At 42.0% G+C, this 26,006-nt stretch overlaps 1 protein-coding gene across 3 annotated transcripts in view; it reads right to left on the bottom strand.

Moving 5' to 3' along the window:
- FAF1 (Fas associated factor 1) overlaps nt 1-26,006 on the bottom strand; it is a 5,915,525-nt gene that overhangs the window by 4,400,277 nt on the left and 1,489,242 nt on the right. For all 3 annotated transcript variants that reach the window (XM_044055943.1, XM_044055942.1, XM_044055945.1), the window contains exon 7: nt 11,866-11,971. In XM_044055943.1, the coding sequence (XP_043911878.1) occupies nt 11,866-11,971 (106 nt within the window). The remainder of the gene's footprint in view (nt 1-11,865; nt 11,972-26,006) is intronic.

The raw sequence follows: 26,006 nt of genomic DNA, 5'->3' as shown, positions 1-26,006 counted from the left end.
AACAAAACACTCAATTAATTATACAATCAAGTAATTAAATCACATCAATAATACACATTTAAAGCTGCAGTTTTTAAATAAGACTTTGCCAGTTACATTCCTTATTCATGCCATACGGTTGTAAAGTCCCATATTTCATAATCAAGATAGATTCTTTTTGTCTCAATATATTCTTCTGCCATTCTGTATTATTATAATAAAGAGGAACATGTTCCAATATGGAAACTTTTATATGATCTGTATTACCATAATGTACAGAGTTAAAATGTTCAGCAATAGGGCTATTTATTTTATTATTCCTTACATCCCTAATATGTTCTTTAATTCTTTCTGCTAACATTCTCTTTGTTTCCCCAATATAATATTTATTACAACTACAAAATATCGCATAAATAACACCCTTGCTCATGCAAGAGTATGTAGTTCTTGTAGTAAAATTCTTTCCATTTATTTTAACTACTTCATTTACTATATGTTTACACACAGAACACTTTCCACAAGGAAAGGTTCCTACAACCTTCATATTATTTAAACTACTAGTGCAAGGTTTTTTATAAATACTATGTACTAAGAAGTCCTGAATATTTTTGCCTTTTTTATATGATATAATCAATTTGGTATCTTTCAGAGATAAAATATCTTTCTTAATGAAATTCCAGTAGTCCATAATTAATTTGTTAATAATGAAAGAGAAGTTGGTATATTTAGTAACAAAAAATATCCTATCCTGACTGGATTTCTCACTATTACGACTATTATACTTATAGTTGTTATTAAATATATTATTATCTTTTTTATTACCAAATACTCTATAGAGACTATTTTCTACATTCTCTGGATTATAGCCTCTAGCATTAAATATTTCAGCTATTTTTAATGCCTCATTATAAGCTAATTCCATATCAGAATTAAGTCTCTTTATTCTGAGAAATTCCCCATAAGGAATAGCCGTTAAAGTATGAGAGGGGTGACAACTGTTACCCCATATTTTCCAGCTGACTTCATCAAACTTTCTGTATATACCCGTATGTATTGGAGAGCCTTTATTACCTTTCAGAGAAATATCTAAAAAGTTAACTTGGCAACCCCGTTGTACATCACTAAACTTAATCCCAAATTTATTATTATTCATTATATCAATAAATTCTATAGATGCATTAAAGTTGTCCTTGCAAATAAAAATAAGGTCATCAATAAATCTAAAATATTTTAGAACATTATTTTTAAAAAATGGTACTCTATAAAGAAATTCATTCTCAAACATTCCCATAAATAGGTTCGCATAGGCTGGCGCAAATACGGCCCCCATAGCTGTACCTGTCAGCTGTTTATAAAGAATGCCATTGAATTCAAAAACATTATTAGTTAAACAAAATTCAACCAATTCCAAAATATAATGAGTTTTAGGACTATCCCCAAAAAAGAATTTAATGGCTTCCAAGCCCAAAGCATGGGATATGTTGGTATAAAGACTCACTACATCTACAGTAATGAAATACATTCCCTCAGACCAATGTATGTCCTTAATCTTTTGAAGAAAATCATAAGAATCTTGTATATATGAGGGTAACATCAAAACTTTTTTCATTAAAATTTCATGTAACAAAGTACAAAGATTATAGGTGAAATAACCAAAAGCTGAAACAATAGGCCGGCCAGGTGGCCGGTCTAAATTCTTGTGAATCTTGGGTAAGCAGAAAAATTTTGCAACTTTGTTATTCTTAATACTTATTTTTCGGTCTACATCTGTTTTAGTCAAATAGTGTAGCCTAATACCTTTTTGTAATAAAGTATTAAATTCTACTTCTGCCTTTTTCAAAAAGGTTATATTAGTTTCACAATACACAGTTTTGTTGTCAAGGTGTTGCATACACATACTATAATAATCATATGAATTTAATATAACCAGTTTTCCCCCTTTATCTGAGGGTTTGAAAACTATGTTACTGTTCTTACTTAATAGCTGTAACTTTTCCCATTCCACTTTGGTCAGATTATAGACATGTTTTTTACTAATAAATCCTTCTAGTTCTTTATCTAACAATATATTTAACATTGATTCAAACTTTAATATATTGGAATTTTTACATGGGGGAAGAAAACAACTAGTACTTTTCAACATATGGGTATCCAATAAATCATATGCATTATTTCCACCTCCTTCATCCGATAAACATGAATAATAGCTTTCATCACTCTCTAAATCACTGTCAGGCATTGAAATCATCTCATAGTTAACATTATTAACAGAGGTATTGCCTAACCTAAAAAAATATTCCCTTAGATACATTTTACGACATAACTGGAACAGTTCAATTTTAAGCTCATGCTTCTTAGGCATACAAGTAGGTACAAATTTAAGACCTTTTTCTAAAATAGCTAACTCGATATTATCAAGTTCATAGTTTGACAAGTTAACCACATAATTACTGAGCAAATTATGTCCATCTACCTTTCTTGTAATGTCCATTGCCCGAGTCTCTATGGCGTTCTGAGCTAGTCCAACCCCTCTTCCTGGTATTAACGTGATGTCCATTGGGTTCCGAATAGGTCTTTCGAAAGGCCTCCGAATTGGCTGCCCCTGGTAATTCCGGAAAATTGTCCCTGTCGTCTTCTTCCCATGATGAGGCCCCACTCTCACCCGACAGGAAGTTCTTATTTGAATACTGTTCTGAGGCCGGATTTCCCTTTTGAAAAGAGACACTCTTTTTTCGGTTTCTCTGGTGACTAGGGAACACGAACGCCCTCTTGTGTTCGTAATCCCGTATGTCTCTTGTCAGTTTGGATTTCTTTCTATCCATTAAATCCTTCTCATAATTCGTTAACTTCATGTTAATGCCTAAAAGGAAATTCTCTAAGGTCGAGTTAGACGTGATATTAACTAACTGTTCACAAACTTGTTTGGTTTCTGCAACAAGTTTATCTTTTTTCATGTTATCTCTTTCAATTAAAATTGATACCCATTCTATACTGCACCGATGTGCAGCCGCTATCCATCTTTCATGAAATTTAAGCTCCATCTCGTTAGTGAGATCAAATGGTGTAGATGGATTTTTAATGGACCTCAAACCCCGAGGTGTAATGTCAAGTTCAATATACCTTTCCAGGCTGCCGATATTATAGAAGGTTGATGTTTCTTTAAAAATCAGTCTTTCCAGTTTAGAACACAGATCTTGTGCATCCGGATTATCGGAAATAAAGTTCTTTTTCCCCACCATAGCAAACGGGTTAGTTGTGGTTCTTTTGCGGGAATTCTCCCATTTTTTTATAATGCCCAAACTGGATCCTCCTGAAACTTCTGGCATAGCGTTCTTTACAGTTGGTGTATCAGCATCATTAACAGATATAACATTTGTACGACCAGTATTCTCACCATTTCGGTTAAACATTTCCATACCAGTTTCTCTGAAGATACGTGGAAAGGAGCCCATGGACTCACTTGTCATAATGAAACAACAAGAAAAAAGTAATAATAGGTAGCAACAACAAAGACCAACAGTGAGTCCCAGCTCTACCTTCCAATAAGATAAAATTTATTCAGAACAAATCTGGTCTCTCTCTAGCGCCTCGGCCAACAGCCTTTACAGAGTAAAACAGTAAGACTTCTAAAAACTTCCCAATATATACAAAATAGAACAAAACAATCAATTAATTATACAATCAAGTAATTAAATCACATCAATAATACACATTTAAAGCTGCAGTTTTTAAATAAGACTTTGCCAGTTACATTCCTTATTCATGCCATATGGTTGTAAAGTCCCATATTTCATAATCAAGATAGATTCTTTTTGTCTCAATATATTCTTCTGCCATTCTGTATTATTATAATAAAGAGGAACATGTTCCAATATGGAAACTTTTATATGATCTGTATTACCATAATGTACAGAGTTAAAATGTTCAGCAATAGGGCTATTTATTTTATTATTCCTTACATCCCTAATATGTTCTTTAATTCTTTCTGCTAACATTCTCTTTGTTTCCCCAATATAATATTTATTACAACTACAAAATATCGCATAAATAACACCCTTGCTCATGCAAGAGTATGTAGTTCTTGTAGTAAAATTCTTTCCATTTATTTTAACTACTTCATTTACTATATGTTTACACACAGAACACTTTCCACAAGGAAAGGTTCCTACAACCTTCATATTATTTAAACTACTAGTGCAAGGTTTTTTATAAATACTATGTACTAAGAAGTCCTGAATTTTTTTTATCAAAAAAGATTTTTAAACAAGACATTTAACATATAAAATGTGAATCATAGATTTGAAATATTGTATTATTGCACAGTTAAATATTTGGAAGTGTTCTTATATATGTTTTTTATGTCATTAATAAGATGGTTCTGAATTAATCTAAAAGCATTTTTAACTTTTGCCCTTACAAGGACTTCCTTACATTTTGGTTCTTAATTGACAATCAACTTTAATTGTTCAGACTACTGGTTTGGATTATTGTAGTAAATCAACTTTTTACCTACTTTGGAGGTTGTCTGCGACACTTTTTTCCGACTATTTCCACAGGAATTGCTTTGTCTGTTCATTGGTTGAAGTTTGGCAAGTTCCTACCTGTTTTTTTATTTGTGTCTGGCCATACTGTAGGTTAGCTCCAGGCTTACGAGATAACCTTTCTACCCACCTGAAGAAATCAAAGCAACTTATTTAAGGCAGACCTACACAACTGCAACTTAACCTGAACAAATGCTATTATTCTTTATGACTGTTTTTTATAACCTCCTTTATCAAGCATTTTGCATGAAGGGGCTTGTGAAATTACTTCTTTATTACGATCTGGCAGAACATGATATACCTCATCTACCCAACTATTCTCAGTGAGTAAGATGAGATGTTCAATTACAGAATGAGTCTGTAGTGGTAGTTTATGTTTCTTGCATCTACACCTACCATTTTCATACTACTCTCTCTCTTATCAGTGTATCTGTGTACAGCTACTTCATTACAGTTGGTATGCCACAACTGTTTGTTATCCAACAGACCCCTCCCAGCCAACCAGTCCATTCATTCCTGAGACTGTCATCTAGACAGCTAATAATGGTAGCCTTAGGATTTTCTTCTTTTAGCCCTTCCATTCCCAAGAATGCCCAACTTGTGGAGCCAGAGGGAACATGCAATGGGCTGTCTGCACTGGTAGCACTCACTTCCACCTTAAATGTGACCAGCAAGCAGCTCCACCCGCTCCCTTAGGTATAGAGAGTGGTTTCCATGGTCTACACCAGAGAAATCACACTTCCTCATGTGCTCCATGACCACCCACTAATACCCCCCAAGAGAGGACTGTTCACTACTCTCCCTCTCTCTCTTTTTTTTCAACTTTGATTTTGAGGATCCATTTACACATGGTTCTTGCGGTTTAAAATCTGTACTCACAAAATTTATTAGCCAGCTTATAGAGCAGTTACCTTACTCCTACTTGGTTGGACTGGCCAGCTGACAGTGTATGGTAAACTATATCACCCAGTGTTCAAAAGTTTTTTCTTTTTTTTTTTTTTTTACTCTTTACCTTAGCAAACATACTATGCAGAAACACTTCCATCAGGGTGACTTGGAGGCTTTCCTTTAACAAAATGGCTTTCTCACAACTGCACAGTAAGCAAATGGAGTTTGTAGGAATGAAAGATACAACCAGTTAGCAGCTCATAGTCTTAATGTTGTGATTTTCATCAAACAAATCAGGCTTTACATTCACAAAGAAAAGTACCTATGCTTTAATTGTGTGATGTACAGCCATTTAACCTCCTGCATTCATCAGAAGAAAGTACAGTTTTGTACCTACCATAAATGTAGATGTCCGATAGGTATGCATCTGCAGTCATCACATATGGGTTGTCCTGCCTCAGGCAGCCCTTCGGTCGGCCGGATTCCAAAGTCTGGGTCCGGCATCGGCTGATGTCGCCCTTTCCCCGACGTCACCACGCCTGGGGTATAAAAGCGTCAGCCGACGCCATCTTCCTCAGTTTTTCTTGCCCCAGATGCCAGGTGCCCTCTAGGAAGGCTAAATTTGGAAAAAAGCAATAAAAAATCCAAACATTTGCAAAAATATATATCTAAATATATATATATATATAAAAACAAATACACCATAATAGATCCCCCAGCTAGCTAATAGAGAGGTAAGCACCCTAGGAATACCACAGAGGGGAAGGAGGGAGGGTAAACCTGATTGCAGATGCATACCTATCGGACATCTACATTTATGGTAGGTACAAAACTGTACTATGTCCTTCAAGGATGCATCTGCAGTCATCACATATGGGTAGAATACCATAGCCAATCTGGGGGTGGAGGTACTAGGAAAAGGATGGTGTAGCTAAGATACCCTGCAGGACAGCCGTAGCAAAGCCTGCTCTGGATCTGGAATATAAAGGTAAATTGTAATGCTTAGCAAATGTATGCACGGAGCTCCATGTGGCAGCTTCTAAAATGTCTTTTGTAGCCACCCCTCTTAAGAAGGCTGTGGAGGTGGCTGTGGCTCTCGTAGAATGAGGCCTGATGTTAGCTGGTACAGTCTTTCCATGAAATGAGTAACAAAAGCGGATGCAATTTCCTATCCATTTTGAATTTGTCTGTTTGGAAATTGCTTTTCCTTGAGTACCAGCAGCATATGCTACCAGCAGCTGGTCAGTTTTTCTGAAACCTTTAGTTCTGACCAAGTAGTAGCGCAACTGTCTGTGAATGTCCAGGGTGTGCAGCAGTTTCTCCCCTTTGTTTTGTGGATTTGGGAAGAAAGTAGGCAAGTGAATGGCTTGATTCAATGAAACCCTGGATACCACCTTTGGCATAAAAGTAGGATTAGTTCTTAATGAAACTCTGTCCTTGTGAAAAATAATAAATGGCTATACTGCCATCAGAGCCTGCAATTCCGAAACCCTTCTTGCTGAGGTTATTGCCAGTAGGAAAGCAGTCTTCCATGAAAGGTACTGTAGATCTGCAGATGCTGCTGGTTCAAATGGAGGCAGCGTTAGTTTTTCCAACACATAGTTAAGGTCCCAAGCAGGTAGAGGAGGTTTCCTAGGAGGTTTGATGTTTTTGATTCCTCTTAGAAACTGTCTTAGGAGAGGATGAGAAAAGACAGGAGGATCAGTATTGTACTCTGCTGAAATTGCTGAAGCATGAATCTTAATAGAAGAGTAAGACAGTCCATTGTGGAACATTTCTGCCAAATATTCCAGGATATGTGCCATGTTCATCATTGTCGCATCTAGGCCCTTTGTGGTGTTCCAGATGAGAATTTTTTTCCATTTTGCTGAATATGCCTTCCTTGTGGAAAGGCGGCGAGCTTCCAGAATAATATTCTTCACAATCTGGGATAGCTTATCCTGAGGAGGAGTCAAAGTATTCTCCACGCTGTTAGTTGCAATGTTTTCAGGTTGGTATGTAGAGTTTTGCATCTGTGCTGCGTGAGTAGAAGTGGCCATAGAGGTAGGGGCCATGGCTTCGTACGTGACATGCTCCTTAGCAGTGGGTACCAGTGCTGTCTTGGCCAGTCCGGAGCTATCAGGATCACTTTTGGCTGCTCTGCCCTGATCTTCAGTAACACCTTGGTCATTAATGGAATAGGAGGAAATGCATACACTGTCAGATTTCTCCAGCTGAAAGAGAGGGCGTCCACTTTCCACGCTTGTGGGTGGTATGTCCTTGAGCAGAATTTCTTCAGTTGATGATTGTGGGGGGATGCAAATAGATCTATGTCCGGGCTCCCCCAAGATTGTGTTATCTGTTGGAAAATGTCTGGGTGCAGCATCCATTCGTGTGCATCCATGATATTTCTGCTTAAGCTGTCTGCCAGTGTATTGTCCTTCCCTGGCACAAACTGAGCTTGTAGCTGTATATTGAGTTTCAAGGAAAGATCCCATAGATTCATTGCCAGTCTGCACAGAGGGTAAGAATGGGTACCTCCTTGCTTGTTTATGTACCACATAACTGTGGTGTTGTCTGTCCTTATTAGTAGATGGCCTTGATGCAGAAAGAATTTGAAGACCTCGATTGCATGTATCACTGCTAGCATTTCTTTTTCATTTATGTGCATGCGTAGCTCCTTTCGTGACCACTGTCCTTGGATACCTCTGCCCTCCATGTGTGCTCCCCAACCTAGGTCTGAAGTGTCCGTTGTAATAGTTTGGGAGGTTTTTGGCTTTGTGAAGGGCAACCCTCTGTTGGACTGGCTGGCCTGAGCCCACCACAGAAATTCCTTGTGAAGGCATGGAATGAGTGGGATTAAAGTTTCCAAACTGTGACTGTGCTGAGTCCATAAACTCCTTAGGTACCACTGTAGCTTTCTCATATGTAGCCTTGCTTGTGGAATCAAAAGAATACAGGATGCCATGTAACCCAGGGCCTGCAGGATTTTCCTTGCAGACAGCTGAGTTTGTCTTGTCAGATTCTTGAAGTAATCGTAGTTGACTTTGTTTTTCTTCTGTGAGATAAGCCATTTGGGTGGTTGTATCTAGATCCGCACTCAGAAAGGTTATTCTTTGGGATCGAACAAGTCTTGATTTGTGCATGTTGACTGTATATCTCAAGGCCTGTAGAAGATTGATGGCATAATTCAAGTCCTTTATCAAAGTTTGTTGGTTGTCCGCTTGTATAAGGCAGTTGTCCAGATATGGGTAGATTTGAATCCCCTGGAGTCTGCAGTGTGCTATTACTGAAGCCAGGCATTTCGTGAATACTCTGGGTGCAGTAGATAAGCCAAAGGGCAATGCTGAGAATTGATAATGCTCTGACCCTGCAAGAAATCTGAGGTATCTTCTGCAACTTTGTCTGATAGGGACAAGCAGGTATGCCTCCTTGAGGTCTAGAGTAACCAGCCAAGACCCCTTGCCCAGCATGGGAAGGAGTTGCTGTAGAGTCAGCATTTTGAATTTTGGCACAATGAGATAAGTATTCAGTACGGACAAGTCGAGAATTGGTCTCCACTGATGCTCTTTTCTTGGAACAAGGAATAGCCTGGAGTAAAATCCTTGGCCTTGTTCTGAAATAGGAACTTTTTCTATGGCTTTCATTTGCAGTAAGTTTGAGATTTGTTTCAAAGCCTCTGCCCTTTGATTTGGTGGCAGACCTGGCATGCCTTTTCTTTTTGGCAATGTGTGGAAATGGAACCTGTATCCCTTGTCTATCATTTGGAGTGTCCATTTGTCTCTTCTCTTGTAATGTTGTGCCAATTTCTTGAGAATAAAGAAAGCTTTCCGCCCAAAGGTGCTTCCAAATGAACCCTGGTTGGCGGAGTCAAACCAAAGTCATTGAGTTTGTCCTTGTGCAGCAGTTGCAGGTCCTGAACTGCCTGTCTGGATTGGAGGTTGCCATTGACGGCCTCTGTATGAGCCCCTAGCTTGCCCTCTACCTCTGGCATGCCTGTTCCTGCCCCTTTGAAATCTTTCTGTGTCCGGAAAGGACTAATTCTTGGAAGGCCAGTTTCTGCTGAATCTAGGCGGCTGGACTTGAAGAAAATCCTTAACTGTTTGTACAGATTTTGCCTTTTCCTCAAATTTCTTTAGGACGTCTTGAGCAGTGGAACCAAATAACTTTTGCTTTTCCAGTGGAGCATCCAAAAGCTTAGCTTTAACATGTTCTGGCAGAGATTGTTCCTTCAGCAAAGCATGCCTGCGTATGACAACACCTGTCATTGCTGACCTACATGAAGCTTCCAATGCATTATAACCACACTACAAGAAGTGGTTGCTAACCTGCTGGGAGTTATGTACCAGATCCTGAAGGGATTTACGGTCAAGGGGTTCAGAAGAAGACAATTTCTTATGCATTTCTTCTAACAAATACTCTTGATACTGTATCATGTGAAATTGACAATTTAATGCCCTCATAGCAAGAGTGGCAGAAGTATACACTTTTTTACCCCATCTCTCTAATGCCCTGGATTCCTTTGCAGAGGGGAGTGGGTTCTTAGTAGTAACAGCTGCAACCCCTTTAGGGCCCTGTGAAATAGTTTCAGGGTCAGCAGAGTGGGCCTTATAAAGAAAATTATGTGTGTCCGGGACCCTATAATACCTATCAGGCTTAACAAAGGCCGGAGGCAGAGTGTCAGGGGTCATACTAGAGTCAGAATATACATCATCAATCACATTTAATACAGGAGGAATAGCCAAAGGTCTATGCTGAGGTAAATGAAGAAAAGTTCTTAGTCTTTTCCTGGAATCAGAATATTCCTGGCCCAGCCATTTGAAATGCTCTCTCATTGTGTGCAGGTTCTCCCCAAAGGAAAGCTCTTCAGGAGGGGAGGCTGAGGGAATAGATTCCTCTGCATCCGAATCCTCGTAGGCTGAATAAGCCTCCTCCTGGTAGTCTGAGTGATCCGAGCCAACAGAGGCCTCCTCTGAGGAAAGGGGATCAGGGGGATCTATCCTGGGCCTTTTGTCTGTAGGGGGTTGGGAGCCCCTGTCCGGATGAGGCTGAGAGCCCCTAATTAAGGAGATAAGGTCCTCTGCTAAAGTTAGAATCTGTGAACTAGAAGAAGGTCCCTGAGGAATAACTCTGGGAAGCATGGCTTTAGTGTGTTTTGCAGCTTTAGCCATGGTGAAGGCCTTAATAGACATGGATGCAGGAGGCCTGGCTGCACCACATGCTGGTATAGCTTTGTCTAAAGGTATGGTGTTGGAAGATTCCAATACACCAGTTTCGGAAGGCAATTCTGTAACCGACTCGGTAGGGGCCTCCGGGGCCGAGGCTGTCGGTTGTATTATTTCAGGGTTCGGAAGTTCTAAGGACTCTGTATCAGCCGAGACCGAGACACTCGCGGTAGGCCTAGCCGCGGTTTCAGCCGAAACCGCGGCCCGCGTGTGTCGGTCCTTGTCTTTCCGTTTTTTAATTAAATGTGATGTTGGGGTTTCCGACGGCATTTTGTAAGCAAAACTATCCCCAAAAAACTCTTCTGCGAACTCCGACCGACGTCTAAGAGTGCGTCGATTGAAGGAAGCGCAGGCTGAACAGGCCAAGACGTCGTGGTCTGGGCCTAAGCAGGGAAGACAATAAGAATGGAAATTCTTATGAGGTATTTGTTTCCCACAAGTTAAACAATTATTAACTTTTTCTGACATTGGCTGAGGCAAGAAAGAGTCCCCAACGGGGTACTTAGCTTATGAAGTCTTCGGATAGCGAATTTACAGGAGCTGGCCGACCGGCACTTGCGAACTGCTTCTGCTTCGGGCACCACGCGGCAAGAAAGACTGAGGAAGATGGCATCGGCTGACGCTTTTATACCCCAGGCGTGGTGACGTCAGGGAAAGGGCGACATCAGCCGACGCCGGACCCAGACTTTGGAATCCGGCCGACCGAAGGGCTGCCTGAGGCAGGACAACCCATATGTGATGACTGCAGATGCATCCTTGAAGGACATCAGTGAACTACATATCACTTTTCTAAAGGTGAAGCCATCTCTTCTGAACTTGCCGAGTCATCCCTTTACCTATACCTTAAAGAAAAAAATATTACTTCATACTTCCGTCTAAATAGTGAAGTTCTTGTTGCATGAAACAATCATATCACAGAGGTAACCAACATTACACATTATAGATGTTAATGGCTTCCCTTTACCACTATGAGAAATAAATTACTATTAGGAAATTCAAAAGTACATTAGGGTAATAATAAAATGTAGCACACATTCTGATCATCCAAATATTCGATAGGGTCAAAAATCCTAATAGCATTTTGAGGTCAGATTTCTCCTTTTTACCTCCTTCAACAGTCAAAATGGTTTAGACACTGAAAGAAAATATTTTTTAAAAGAACTTCCCTTATTTAACATGATTAGGCTCTCTTTAGCAGGCTACTACAGCTATAATGAGAATGACATATCTTTTGTCTTGGAGTTCTAACTCACCTCTTGAATGGTTTTACTTCCTGGGAAGTTGAGAGTGTAGTCCCGCTGGGCCTCTCGGTGGGTTATGATCAGCATGAAGTTAGGATCTAATGATTCCTGAAGGGCACTGAAACAGTAGAAAGAAAACAAGAGAAACAAGAGTAAGCATGTCACAGCTTGCTCAACACAAAGCAACATGAACCCCCAGGAGTGTATAAAGACAAGTCTAGGCACATTTGTCATTTTTTTAAGTGCATCTCTTCCAGAAAGGTGACAGCCTGCTAGGAGCTGCTAACAGGATCAAACCTGTTAATTTCCTCTTTAACACTAGCAGAGTCATCAAAAAGAACTACACTTCATTTTATTAAATAAACAAGAACAACCATCATACTGTCTAAGGAAACAATCCACTATAAGGCAGCATTATTTGTACTATCAGTTTAAAAAGCTGTTAAGAAAGTTTCTTCTTACTTTACAGATAGAAAAGCTGTTTCCTATAAGGACCCCTTAAGTCAAAATGGAACATTACTTATGGTGGTGTGAGACAACTAAAGTGACAAGACAGCTTGTTTTTACTAGCCATTACCACCACTGTGATCCTTCACAGGGATATGAACAGAGATGGAAATACTGCCATACACAACAAAAGATGCCACCAAAAGCAGTATTCACAGATGCAGGTTCTAAACTGAAGAACCAGAAGCAGTTGTAAACCTTGTTGCTACCTATGATATATTTACAGCTAATGGTCTGTTCACTGAATTATGTGTTAAGCTTAAAACACTGGTAAATACAAACAACAGACGTAGTCTAAAAAGCACAAGAAATATATGAACGTGCAGAAAAAGAAGTAACAATGGTTTTATATGGGATTATCTAATACCAAGTGCTGGAAAGCAGAAATAAAACAAAACAAAACAAAAATGTACGTGATAAAAAAGAACAAACAAGCACCTAGTAACTATGTACAAAGAAACAAAATTATAAAATATAAATGCATGCAAGTAGAAACCTGAAATACTGTATGTAAAATAAGCTTACCCAAATAGTTCCAGCAGTAATGAGAATAAGAAGGCTAATAAAGGGACTTTCAAGTATATTTAAATAAGCTTTCATAGGTAGGTACTAGGCTATCTGCCCGAAGGCATTTATAATCCTAGCCAAAATGTGTTGGCTTTAGCCACCCCCTTAGATTAGTTCCCGGTGCCTCTGTCCAGCAGAGCCACTGAAGTGATCCCCGAGGTAAACTTTCTGTTTCCCATCCACTCGTCAAGGTTTCTCTTGAAGAGTGTTAGTGAGGAGCTCTGCCTAATGTAGATTGGAATCTTCTCCCAAAGCATGGGAAGTCTCTGGGACAGGACTCTATCCCTCCAGCACGTCCTATTTATCATTGTGGTGAGGTTTAGATCCCTAGAGCGTGTGGCTCGAAAGGATATGGTTTTCTTTAGGTGGAGCATGTCCATCAATTCTGGGTTGGACATGGCCTTGTATGTCAGGCAGCGATCACCTCTGAGTAGGCGGTATGCAACCGAGTACAGCTGGAGTTTCTTCAGTCGAGCTGCATAGGGCATCTGTTTGAGGCCAGTGATCCTCTTGGTGAGGTACTTCTGTGGTCTTTCCAGCTGTTGCAGGTGTCCTGTAAGGTACATCCCAAATGGAGCATTGTACTCTATGATGGGTCTGATGAGTGATGAGTAGAGGGGCACAATGACCTCTTTTGATCTGGATGCAAACCTTTTTGTGATTAGGTGGGCCACATAGAAGGATTTTCTAACCACTTTGGTAATGTGATTATCAAAGGAGAGATTACTATCTACTTGGATCCCCAGATCCCTTATTATGTCTTCCGTATTTAGGGGACTACCACCTATGGGCAGTTTTTCCATCTCTCTCAACTTTCTGACTTAAAAGCCCACATTTGCACTTGTTCCCCCCCCCCCCTTCCTGTAACTAGTTTAGTCCAGATGCAAATTCTTAGTTTTAACACTTGAATTTGTTTATTCGTGATCAGCACTTGTTCAGAACTTGTAAGCACTAAATAACCTACTAATTACTACAGCACTCAACCTTCCGCATTACCTAGAGGAAAACAGTTTTGGTACTTAATTTCCTCACTTGCTTAGAGAAAAACAGCTCTTGTACTCACTTTCCTCACTTACCTAGAGGAAAACAGTTTTCAATTCATGTCCAAGGATCAGCTCCCAGTGTTCTCTCCTGTCTATCTGATGAATCTGGGCATCTTGGGGCAATGTAGAAATTGCCTCATGTACACAGACAACCCTCTCCTCCTACCACCCAACACTACAATTTATGAGAGATGCACTTACCTAGCCAAACTGGAGATAAAGCTCTCTCCAATCAAGACTGAACTTGACAGTCAAGAGGAGAAGGTAAACACTTGCACCACACCACACTCATCACAAAAAAAAAAACCTTTTACTTCTTCTATTTTTTATATTCTTTTAAAGAATTTCTTTAGCTAACATGTTATGCTAAAATTATACTGCTTTTATGGTACAATCATTGCTGTATAAAACTGTTTTGATGTTATTCTCTATTAAATTGTAAGTTTTTTTCCTTGGAGCTTTTCTCCCCGGGCCTCTACTGAAAATGGACATATATCCAGTTAGACTAGCCCAGTCAACAAATGTAAAATAAAATAAATAAAAATAAATAAACATAGTCTCACTAAATCTACACCACCAAAATCCACACATAGAAACACAAAAACATTCGCGGAGGCTCTCAATAATAATCTGCTCAAGCAACAAAGACTTCCAAAGCAGAAATGCAAGCAACCTCCACCCCCCAACACAACCCAAATGACACACAGCCCGCAGACTCAGTGTGCCACTCAACCACAGCCAATAAGGCAAAACAACGTACCCAACACACTAGTCATAGGTGACTCTACAGTCAGGCACACTGATGTCCCACTCACCAGGCTAAACAAGGAGAAGGTTACTGACAGCTGCCTGTCGGGTGCCAGGATCCACCACATAACCCACGCACTCAGGTCACTCCACAACAAGTACAAATATGACTCTGTCATTGTCCATGTTGGTGTGAACGACCTGAGATGTACCTCCCTGGACTACATGAAAAGAGACATGGAAGAGCTCTCCGATCTTGTAGCCATGACCCTAGCCCTCAGTAGCTTTCTGCCATCACCCAGAATAATGCCGCAGTACAAGGACAGAATGATTGACTTCAACAATTGGCTAAGCTTCTGGTGCCATTCTAAAGGGATCCAGTATCTGTCTGCCTGGGATGACATGGTCGACAGACCACGATGCTTTGCCAGAGATGGCCTGCACCTGTCACCCCTGGGATTCCGGATACTGGCTAAGGTTCTTGCCGCCCCTATAGTGCCTTTTTTAGGAAAGGTTCAAATGACAAATTCGCCACCGTAACAGGAACAGGCAAGCAAAAACTGAGGGTGATGCTACTCAATGCTAGAAGTCAATCTCAAAATGCACTCATTCGAGGCACTCCTTAAAATGGAGAACATTGATATCTGTGCAGTGACTGAGACCTGGTTCAAGGCTCCAGAGAGCACCCCTGCACTACCAGGCTATAACTCATACCACACTTTTCGGCCATGTAACCTGGACCGGAACACCAAAGGCGGAGGTGTGTCCATATTCATTAAGGATATCCACACCTCCAGGCTAGTTGCTCAGCATAATGCAGCCGAGGTTATCCAAGTGCAACTAACTCTAGGCAAAACTGCAATCCAAACTGTAGCTTGCTACAGATCACCCACCATGCCCCAAGATTCCCACTCCTCTTTTCTTGATGTACTGGAAAATATTAAGGTTCAACCAAACACCCTAATAAGGGGCGATTTCAACTACCCCACCATTAACTGGGAAAACTACTCATGTACCTAAGCCTAAACTCAACGCTTTCTGGAATTTATAAACTCCAATGCCCTGGATCAACTTATCCACACCCCCATCAGGGGCAACAATATCATAAATCTAGTCATTACCAACATGAGTGACTGGTCTTCCACACCTGAAGTCAACGCCTCATTGGTCCGATCCGACCATAAGCTAATTACCCTAGATATCCACATCCTGCCCCCACCCCCCATTAAGGAAACCATGGTAAAAAAATTTCTCCAAAGCCAACTTCATGCTTCTTAAGACAGAAGTGGTGAACTTCATGACACCCATGCAGATGGACAATATAGTTACGACTACTGAATCCTACACAATTGCACTTTATAAGCACTTACATGAGTGCATGAATCGTGCTATCCCAAATAGAACCAAGACGCTATCCTCCAAAAAAAGGAAGCCAATCTGGTGGTCCCCTGCCATAAACAAACTGTACAGCAGAAGGAAGAAACTGTTGCAAAAGAGAGCAAAATCCCATGAGTGGAGGAGCTCCCTGGTCAGCCTCAGTAAGAAGCTGCGATCCCTGATAAAATCCTCCAAAGCTAGTTATGAAAACAAAACCGCCACTGATTCTAAAGACAATCACAAAGTATTCTATAGCTATCTCAAGAATCTCAATGGCAACACTCAGATCTGCTCTGAGTTGCAGCACAATGGCACTAAATATACAGACCCAACTGATATTGTCAACATCCTGGCAGATAGGTTCAGTGCTAACTTTACCCCCACCCCACCCCCTAAACAGCCCATCTCTATACCGGAAGAATGCAAAGTTCCTGTAATCACAGTTGCACAGGTAAAAAACCACACACTACAAAGCCAAGAACACAGCATCCATGGGACCAGACAGCATCCCAGGCTGCGTTCTACACGAACTCCAGAACGAACTGGCACCCCACCTAAGTACCATGTTCAATCATAGCCTCACCTCAGGCTTTGTGCCTGCTGAATGGTGCACAGCGATGGTTATCCCACTCCACAAGGGGGGAGCCACCACAGACCCCGGGAACTACCGCCCCATTAGCCTGATGAGCCTGGTCTACAAGGCCATGGAACGTATCATCATGGAACTTATAAACAAAGACATTGGTAATCTCCAAACTCTGGACCCCACCCAGTTCAGGTTTGTAAAAGGCAGATCATGTCTCCTAAACCTGATAGACTTCTTTGAAGCAGTCGCCAAAGCCGTAGACAAGGGTAAGGTGGCTCACACAGCCTATCTAGATCTTGCCAAGGCTTTCGATACCATCATCCACTCTGGAATTATAGATAAACTCACTAAACTAGGTATAAATCCCTATGTCACAAGATGGGTTGCCAACTGGCTCACTGACCGAACCCACACTGTGAAAGTAGCAGACTTCAAATCCGACTTCAGACCAGTGACAAGTGGAGTACCACAGGGTTCAGTCCTGGGTTCTCTCCTGTTTGGTATCTACTTCCCTGAAGTACAGGCTAACACAGAAGGTCTTTGGCTGATGAAGTTTGCAGATGACTGCAAACTAGGAGCCATAATCGAAACTCCTAACGATGTGGACATCCTACAAAAGGGCCTCACGGAGACAGATGCCTGGTGTCAAAGCCATGGCCTAAAGCTCAATGCCAAAAAGGGCATGGTCATCCCCTTTGGTAAAAACTCTGTACCCATGAACTACAACATAGGTGGTAGTATACTTAACATCAAAAGTGTGATAAGAGACCTTGGGACACAGGTGGACAGTAGTCTCTCCTTTGATAATCACATCGCCACAGTAGTCAGGAAGTCCTTCTACATGGCACACCTCATCACAAAAGGTTTCTCATCCAGGAAAAAAAGAGGTCATTGTTCCCCTCTACTCATCACTTATTAGACCCAGAGATGATGGACATACTCCACTTAAAGAAATCCCAATCCCTCCGAGCTACACGCTCAAGGGACCTTAACCTTGTCACCACAATAAAAAGAACATGCCGGAGGGATAGATTCCTGTCCCAGAGACTTCCCATACTCTGGAATAAACTACCTATCTATATCAAACAAAGCTCCTCATTAGCACTCTTCAAGAAAAATCTTGATCACTGGAAGGGAAATAGGAAATTCACCCCAGGGATCACCTCTGTGGCTCTGCTCAACAGTGGCACAGGAAAATAATTTTCTTGGGTGGCAAAAGCCAGGGTAACTTTTTGGATAGGCTTGTATAGGCCCCAGGGCCGATAGCCTAGTACCTACCTATGAACCTATGTGGTAGTTTGTGGGTACTTATTTTTTCAAAGGGGATGACTATGCACTTTTTGGCATTTAGCTTAAAGCCATGATTTTGACACCAGGTATCCGTCTCAGTGAGACCCTTTTGGAGGATGTCTGTGTCAGCTAGAGAGTCAATTATGGCCCCTAGTTTGCAGTCATCTCTGAACTTGGTCAGCCATAGTCCTCCTGTGCTTGCCTGTACCTCTGAGAAGTATATGGTGAACAGGACGGGGTCCTAGGACTGAGCCCTGGGGAACGTCACTTGTAACCGGTTTAGAGTCGGACCTAGCTCCTGCAACTCTCACCATGTGGGTTCTGTCCGTGAGCCAGTTGGCAAACCATCTTGTGACATAGGGATTTATGTTCAGGCTGGTGAGCTTGTCTATAATACCAGAATGGGGAAAAGTGTCAAAGGCCTTTGCGAGGTCTAGGTAGGCTGTGTGTACCACCTTTCCCTCGTCTATAGCCTTGGTAACAGTCTCAAAGAAGTCCACCGGGTTTAGGAGGCATGATCTGCCCTTAACAAAGCAGAACTGGGTAGGGTCCAGTGTTTGGAGGTTCCCAATATCTCTATTAATGAGTTCCATGATGATGCGCTCCATAGCCTTGCAGACCAAGCTAGTCAGGCTTATAGGGCGATAGTTCCCGGGGTCTGTTGTGGCTCCACCTTTGTGGAGCGAAATAACCATTGCTGTGTGCCACTCTATGGGTACATAGCCTGTGGAAAGGCTACGTTTGAACAGTGTGTTTAGGTGAGGGGTTAGTCTGTTTTTGAGCTTGTGTAGGATGCAGCCTGGGACACCATCCGGTCCCATTGATGCTGTGTTTTTGGCTTTGGAGAAGGCTCTTTTAACCTGAGTGTCTGTGATTTCAGGGGGTCTATATTCTTCTGGTATGGTTATGGGACCTTTTGGGGGTGAGAGGGGAGAGAAGTTTGCACTGAACCTGTCTGAAAGGGTTTTGGCGATATCAGTCAGTTCAGTATATTTTGTGGCATTCTGCACTAACTCCGAGCAGATCTGAGCATTGCCACTTAGATTCTTGACATAGCTAAAGAATGCCTTGTGGTTATCTTTGGAGTCCTTGGCAATTTTTCTTTTGAAGCTAGCCTTGGATGATTTTATGAAGGATCGTAGTTTCTTGCTGATATTGATCAGGGATGTCTTCCCTTCTTGAGATTTTGCTGTATTCTGTACTAGTTTCCTCCTTCTGTTGTACAGATTGTTTATGGCAGGAGTCCACCAGACTGGTTTCCTTTTCTTGGAGGAGTGAGTCTTGGTTATGCTTGGGATAGCACGATCCATGCATTCTTGTAGGTGCCCGTAGAATGCATTAGTAAAGGATTTTGCAGCTTGGACAGCATTATCCTTTAGCATGAGGGCTTTGATACTTTCCACCTCAGTTTTAAGTAACGTGAAGTTTGCTTTTGAAAAGTTTTTCACTGTGGTTTCCTTGACCGGGGGTGGGGGTGGAATGTGGATATCCAGAGTGATTTGTTTATGGTCAGATCTAACCAGCGAGGGGTTGACCTCCGGTGTGGAGCACCAGTCGACCATGTTGGTGATGACCAGGTCCAATATGTTGTCACCTCTAGTGGGAGTGCTGACTAGTTAATCCAGGGTGTTTGAGTTTATAAATTCTAGGAAATGTTGGGCAAGGGAGTCAGTATTTGAGTAGTTCTCCCAGTTAATGTTTGGGTTTCAATACAGGTAACCCTACAGAGATCCAGAAGGTGGCTAGTTAGGGTGACTGTAGGTGTTGGGGACAGCATTACTAGCAAACCACAAATCTGGAGCAATGTCAATTTCTGGAACTTTTGCCCTTAAGATGGGGGTTCATTCATGCAGCTACACTGAAGGAAAAAAAAAAAAAAAACATCTGGAGAAAGTAAAAGAGGACCGAGATTTCACATGGGCAGTTTTCTGTATCTGGGTTCTGTTCTTAGCAGTTCAGAGCATTTCTGACACCTTTAAAACCCCTTCTCACAAAAGGAGAAAAAAAATAAATACATAAATAAATAAAAAACAGAATTGGCATGCATGCTAGGCCATCATCAATCTTCTACAGTTATCTGACACTTGTGGATAACTGTAACTCGACTATCAATGGGAACAGTCCATACAGAAAATGAAATAAAGAGGCAGTGTTCTCTTTTAACTTACTTTTTTTCACAATACAGACTAAACAACACAACAAAAAGAGGCGATCAAGGGCACAGGCAAGCTTATGCTACATTACTGCAGACACTTTTTGAAAATAATTCATTTTGTGCAATGAAATATGCTAGAATTTAAATAGCAAACCTTATATATCTACCAAAGGTCTACTTTATTAAGTTATACTTTGTTAAATGATTTTACTGTTTCACAAAGTTTGATTAGCTACATGAGGTTTTTCCTAAAGCTCGACATTCCTTTTCTCAGTTTTGAAAAGGTATGTTGCTTAGAACAGCGGTCCCCAACCACCGGGTCGCAGACTGGTACCGGGCCACCAGGCGTGGATTGAAACAAAAAGTGAATGTGTGTATGAGTGTGTTTATGTGTCTGTCTGTGTGAGTGAATGTGTGCATGAAAGCAGAATGCGTGTGAAAGAAGAACTGACTGTGTGTGCATGAGAGAGAGTTAGCAGAGAGATTGATCGAGCTGTTATTTTACACTAGCTAAGCAGCACTTTTGCTGTTTAGGAAGTGTAAAATAAAAGTCAAGGAAAATGAGAAAAGTTTGTGTGTGTGTGTGTGTGTGTGTGTGTATGTTTCTTTCTGCATGTGTGAGTGAATGCATGCATGAAAATAAGAGAGACTGTGTGTGTGTGTGTGTGTGTGTGTGTGTGTGTGTGTGTGTGTGTGAATGCGTGCATGAAAGCAGAACATACGTGTGTGTGAAAGAAAGTACAGTTTTGTACCTACCATAAATGTAGATGTCCGAGAGGTATGCATCTGCAGTCCTAACAAATGGGTTGTCCTGCCTCAGGCAGCCCTTGATCGGCGGATTCCAAAGTCTGGGTCTGGCCTCGGCTGATGTCGCACTTCACCCGACGTCATAGCTGCTGTCAATTGGGTATAAAGGCATCAGCCAACGCCATTTTCCTCAGTGTTTCTTGCCCCAGATGCCAGGTGCCCTCTAGAAAGGCTAAATTTGGATAAATGCAAATGATTCCAAACAGTAGAGAGCAACCAAAAATAAACATGTATGTACATATTTACAAACAAATACACCATAATAGATTCCCCCAGCTAGCAACAAGATGGGCAAATACCCTAGGAGTACCACAGAGGGGAAGGAGGGTGGGTAATCCTGACTGCAGATGCATACCTCTCGGACATCTACATTTATGGTAGGTACAAAACTGTACTATGTCCTTCAAGGATGCATCTGCAGTCCTAACAAATGGGTAGAATACCATAGCCAAACTGAGGGAGGAGGCACTAAAAAGATTATGGTGTAGTTAGAATCCCTTGCAAAACAGCAGTGGCAAAACCTGCTCGGGATCTGGAGTATAAAGGCAGATTATAATGCTTGGAAAATGTATGCACGGAGCTCCAAGTAGCAGCCTCTAAAATGTCTTTGGTAGCCACTCCTCGTAAGAAAGCTGTAGTAGTGGCTGTAGCCCTTGTGGAGTGAGGTCTGATGTTTTCTGGAGTTGTCTTTCCATGAAAGGAGTAACAAAATCTAAATGCAATTTCCTATCCATTTTGAGATTGTCTGTTTTGAAATTGCTTTTCCTTCCATTCCTGCTGTGTATGCTACCAGAAGCTGGGCAGTTTTTCTATTGTTCTTGGTTCTGTCCAGGTAGTAGCGCAATTGCCTGTGTACATCCAAGGTATGCAGTAGTCTTTCCCCCCTGTTCTGTGGGTTGGGGAAGAATGTTGGTAGGTGAATTGCTTGGTTCAATGATACCCTGGAGACCACCTTTGGCATAAAAGTAGGGTTAGTTCTCAAGGACACTCTATCCTGATGGAAGATAAGGAAGGGCTGTACTGCCATTAATGCCTGTAATTCAGAAACCCTTCTTGCTGAAGTGATTGCAAGCAGGAAAGCAGTTTTCCAAGATAAGAACTGTAATTCTGCTGTTGCTGCTGGTTCAAAAGGGGGAAGTGTTAACTTTTCTAGCACAAAGTTCAGGTCCCATGTAGGCAAAGGTGGCTTCCTTGGAGGCTTTACATTTTTAATTCCTCTCAGAAACTGCCTGAGTAGAGGATGAGAGAAGACTGGAGGATCCATGTTATATTCTGCTGAAATTGCTGATGCATGAATCTTGATGGAGGAGTAAGACAGGCCATTGTGGAAAAGCTCTGCTAAATATTCCAGGATATTAGCTATGTTTGCTAATGATACATTTTCTCCTTTTGCTGCACTCCAAATGAGGTATCTTTTCCATTTTGCTGAGTAAGTCTTCCTTGTGGAGGGTCTGCGAGCCTCCAGGATAATGTCTTTAACCCTCTGAGATAAAACTGGGTTATTTTGTTTTATGTAAGATTCCAAGCAGCTAGCTGCAGTGTTTTCAAGTTTGGATGCAGGATCTTGAAGTTGTTCTGTGTTAGCAGCAAAGGAACTAGAGGTAGAGGCCATGCGTGTGCCTGAGACATACTCCTCAGAAGCGGGTACCAATGCTGCCTCGGCCAGTCTGGAGCTATCAGTATGATCCTTGGGTGATCTTCTTTGATCTTCAGTAGCACATTGTGCATCAAAGGAAGAGGTGGGAATGCATATGCTGTTAGGTTTTCCCAACTGAAGGATAGGGAGTCCACCTTCCAAGCAAGTGGGTGGTATGTCCTTGTGCAGAATTTTCTCAATTGGTGGTTGTGTGGGGATGCGAACAGGTCTATTTCTGGTAGCCCCCATTTCTTTGTAATGGATTTGAAGATGTCCGGATGCAGCATCCATTCGTGGGCATCCGTGGTAGTTCTGTTTAAGGTGTCTGCTAGTATATTTTCTTTTCCTGGCACAAATATGGCCTGGAGCTGAATGCTGAGGTTCAGGGCCACCTTCCACAGGTCCATTGCCATCCGGCATAGAGGATATGAATGTGTGCCTCCCTGCTTGTTGATATACCACATAACTGTGGTGTTGTCCGTCCTTATCAGCAAATGACCTTGTTGAAGAAACGGTCTGAATGTCTGAATTGCCTGTTTCACTGCCAGCATCTTTTTGATTTATGTGTAGGTTCAGCTGGTCCTGTGTCCATAGGTCTTGTATACACTTGTCTGCCATGTGTGCCCCCCAACCGAGGTCTGAGGCGTCCGTTGTGATAGTCTGACTCGGGTGAGGGCTGTGGAAAGGCAGTCCTTTGTTCAACTGACAGGCCTGAGCCCACCACAGGAATTCTTGCTTCAGGCATGGAATTATTGGAATTTGGGTTTCTAGGCTGTGCTTGTGCTGAGACCATAAATTCCTTAGGTACCATTGCAACTTCCTCATATGTAGTCTGGCATGTGGGATCAATATTATGCAGGATGCCATGTAACCCAGGGCTTGCAGGACTTTCCTTGCTGTAAGCTGGTTCTGCGTTGTTAATGCCATGAAATAGAGTGGTGGTAGTTTTTGCTTTTCTGCTGTGAGAAATGCCATTTGATTTGATGTGTCCAGTTCTGCACCCAAGAATGTAATCCTTTGGGATGGTACCAGTCTTGACTTTTTTATGTTGACTGTGTATCCCAAGGCCTGCAATAGGAGAATAACCTTTTCCAAAGCTTTTGTTAATTTGTTCTTGTTGTCCGCTTGTATCAGGCAGTCGTCCAGGTATGGATAAATTTGAATTCCCTGAAGCCTGCAATGAGCAATTACTGATGCCAGGCATTTCGTGAATACTCTGGGCGCAGTAGATAAGCCAAAGGGCAATGCTGAGAATCGATAATGCTCTGATCCTGCAAGAAATCTGAGGTATCTTCTGCAATCTGGTCGAATAGGGACGTGCAGGTATGCCTCCTTGAGATCTAGAGTCACCAGCCAAGACTCCTTGCCCAGCATGGGAAGAAGTTGCTGTAGGGTCAGCATTTTGAATTTTGGAACAATGAGATATGTGTTCAGAGCGGACAGGTCGAGAATAGGTCTCCATTGGTTTTCTTTTCTTGGCACCAGGAAAAGTCTGGAATAAAATCCTTGTCCTTGTTCCATAGCGGTACCTTTTCTATAGCTCTCATCTTTAGTAAGTGGTTGATTTGTCCTAGAGCGTTTGTTTTTTTGGTTTGGTGGTAGGTTTGGCATTCCTCTCTTCCTTGGTAGAGTATGGAAGTGAAACCTGTAACCTTTGTCTATTGTCTGTAAAATCCATTTGTCTCCTGTAATGTAATGCCAGTTTACTGAGAATAAGGCTAGCTTTCCGCCTAAGGGTGCTTCCAGTTGTTCCCTGGTAGGCGGTATCAGAGCCAAGTCACTGTGACTGTCCTGTGGAAGTGGTAGTAGCTGGATCTGTGGCAGTACTTCTCTGGTTGTTAGGCTGCCACTGTCGTCCCCTGTAGGCACCTCTGGATTGACCTCTGCCTCTTGAGCGCCTATTTCTGCCTCTCTGTGCTCTGGTGGTGTCTGGAAAGGACCAATTCTTCGAAGGCCAATTTCTACTAAACCTAGGAGGCTGGACCTGTAAGTAATCCTTGACTGTTTGGACAGATTTTGCTTTTTCTTCCACCTTCTTTAACACTTGCTGTGCAGGGGAGCCAAACAAACTGAGTTTTTCCATGGGAGCATCTAGGAGCTTTGACTTTACATGGTCTGGTAAGGATTGCTCTTTTAACCATGCATGCCTTCTGATCACTGTACCAGTCATAGCTGATCTAAAGGAAGCCTCCAGTGCATCATAACCGCATTTTAAGGAATGATTACTGACCTGCTGAGTGTTATGTACCAAATCCTGAAGGGACTTACGGTCTATAGGTTCAGGAGAGAATAGTTTTTTATTTAGCTGATCTAACAAAAATTCCTGATACTGAATCATGTGGAATTGACAGTTTAAGGCCCTAGCCGAAAGAGTAGCAGAAGTATAAACTTTTTTACCCCATCTCTCTAATGCTCTGGATTCTCTATCAGAGGGGAGGGGGATTTTGGCAGTTGCTACAGCTTTGGGGCCCTGAGAAATAGTTTCAGGGTCTGCAATAGGAGCCTTATACAAGTGATAATGTGTGTCCGGGACCCTGTAGTATCTGTCGGGCTTAGCAGGGGCCGGGGGAAGAGAGTCAGGGGCAGTACAAGCATCATTGAATGCATCATCCACAACTGTTAGTACTGGAGGAATGGCTAAAGGCCTATGCTGTGGCAAATGTAAAAAGGTCCTTAGCCGTTTCCTAGAATCTGAAAAATCCTGGCCCTGCCATTGAAATTGCTCCCTCATAGCATGCAAGGTTTCCCCAAAAGAAAATTCCTCAGGAGGAGAGGCAGAAGGAATGGAGTCTTCTGCGTCAGAATCCTCATATGGAGAATAAGGGCCTTCAGGAGGATTTGAGTTTTCTGAATCATCAGAGGAATAATCCGTAGAAACTGGTTCAGGGGGCTCTGCTCTAGGCCTCTTCTCTGGAGGGGGATGAGAGGCCCTGTCAGGGTGAGGTTGGGATCCCCTGATCAAAGAGATGAGATCCTCTGCCAGGCTGAGCATTTGGGAACTAGGGCTAGGCCTGTGTGAGGGGGTTTTAGCAGGCAAGGCCTTAGAAGATTTAGCTGCTTTAGCCCTAGAGAAAGATAGACATGGATGCAGGGGGCCTAGCAGCTCCACGTGCAGGAGTAGATATGTCTAAAGGAATAGTATCTGATAAATCCTGGGTGCCTGCTACAGCAGGAGAAATTTCAGTAGCAGATTCAGCCATGCTGTGTGAGGCCTCGACTGTAGGAGGTATGCTTTCGGCCGAAGGAAGAACCGAGGACTCGGTTTCAGCCGAAACCGAGACACTCGCGGTTGGCTTAACCGTGGTTTTGGCTGAAACTGCGGACCGCGAGTGTCGGTCCTTTTCCTTACGCTTTTTAGCTAATTGTGAAGTCGGAGTCTCTGACGGCATTTTGTAAGCAAAAGCGGGACCAAAAAACTCCTCCGCAAACTCCGACAGA

The sequence above is a fragment of the Protopterus annectens genome, chromosome 14.part0, assembly GCF_019279795.1.
Source record: "Protopterus annectens isolate FY-2018-M chromosome 14.part0, PAN1.0, whole genome shotgun sequence".
In the NCBI taxonomy this organism is placed as follows: Eukaryota; Metazoa; Chordata; order Ceratodontiformes; family Protopteridae; genus Protopterus; species Protopterus annectens.
This window is presented reverse-complemented; position numbering and strand designations above follow the sequence as displayed.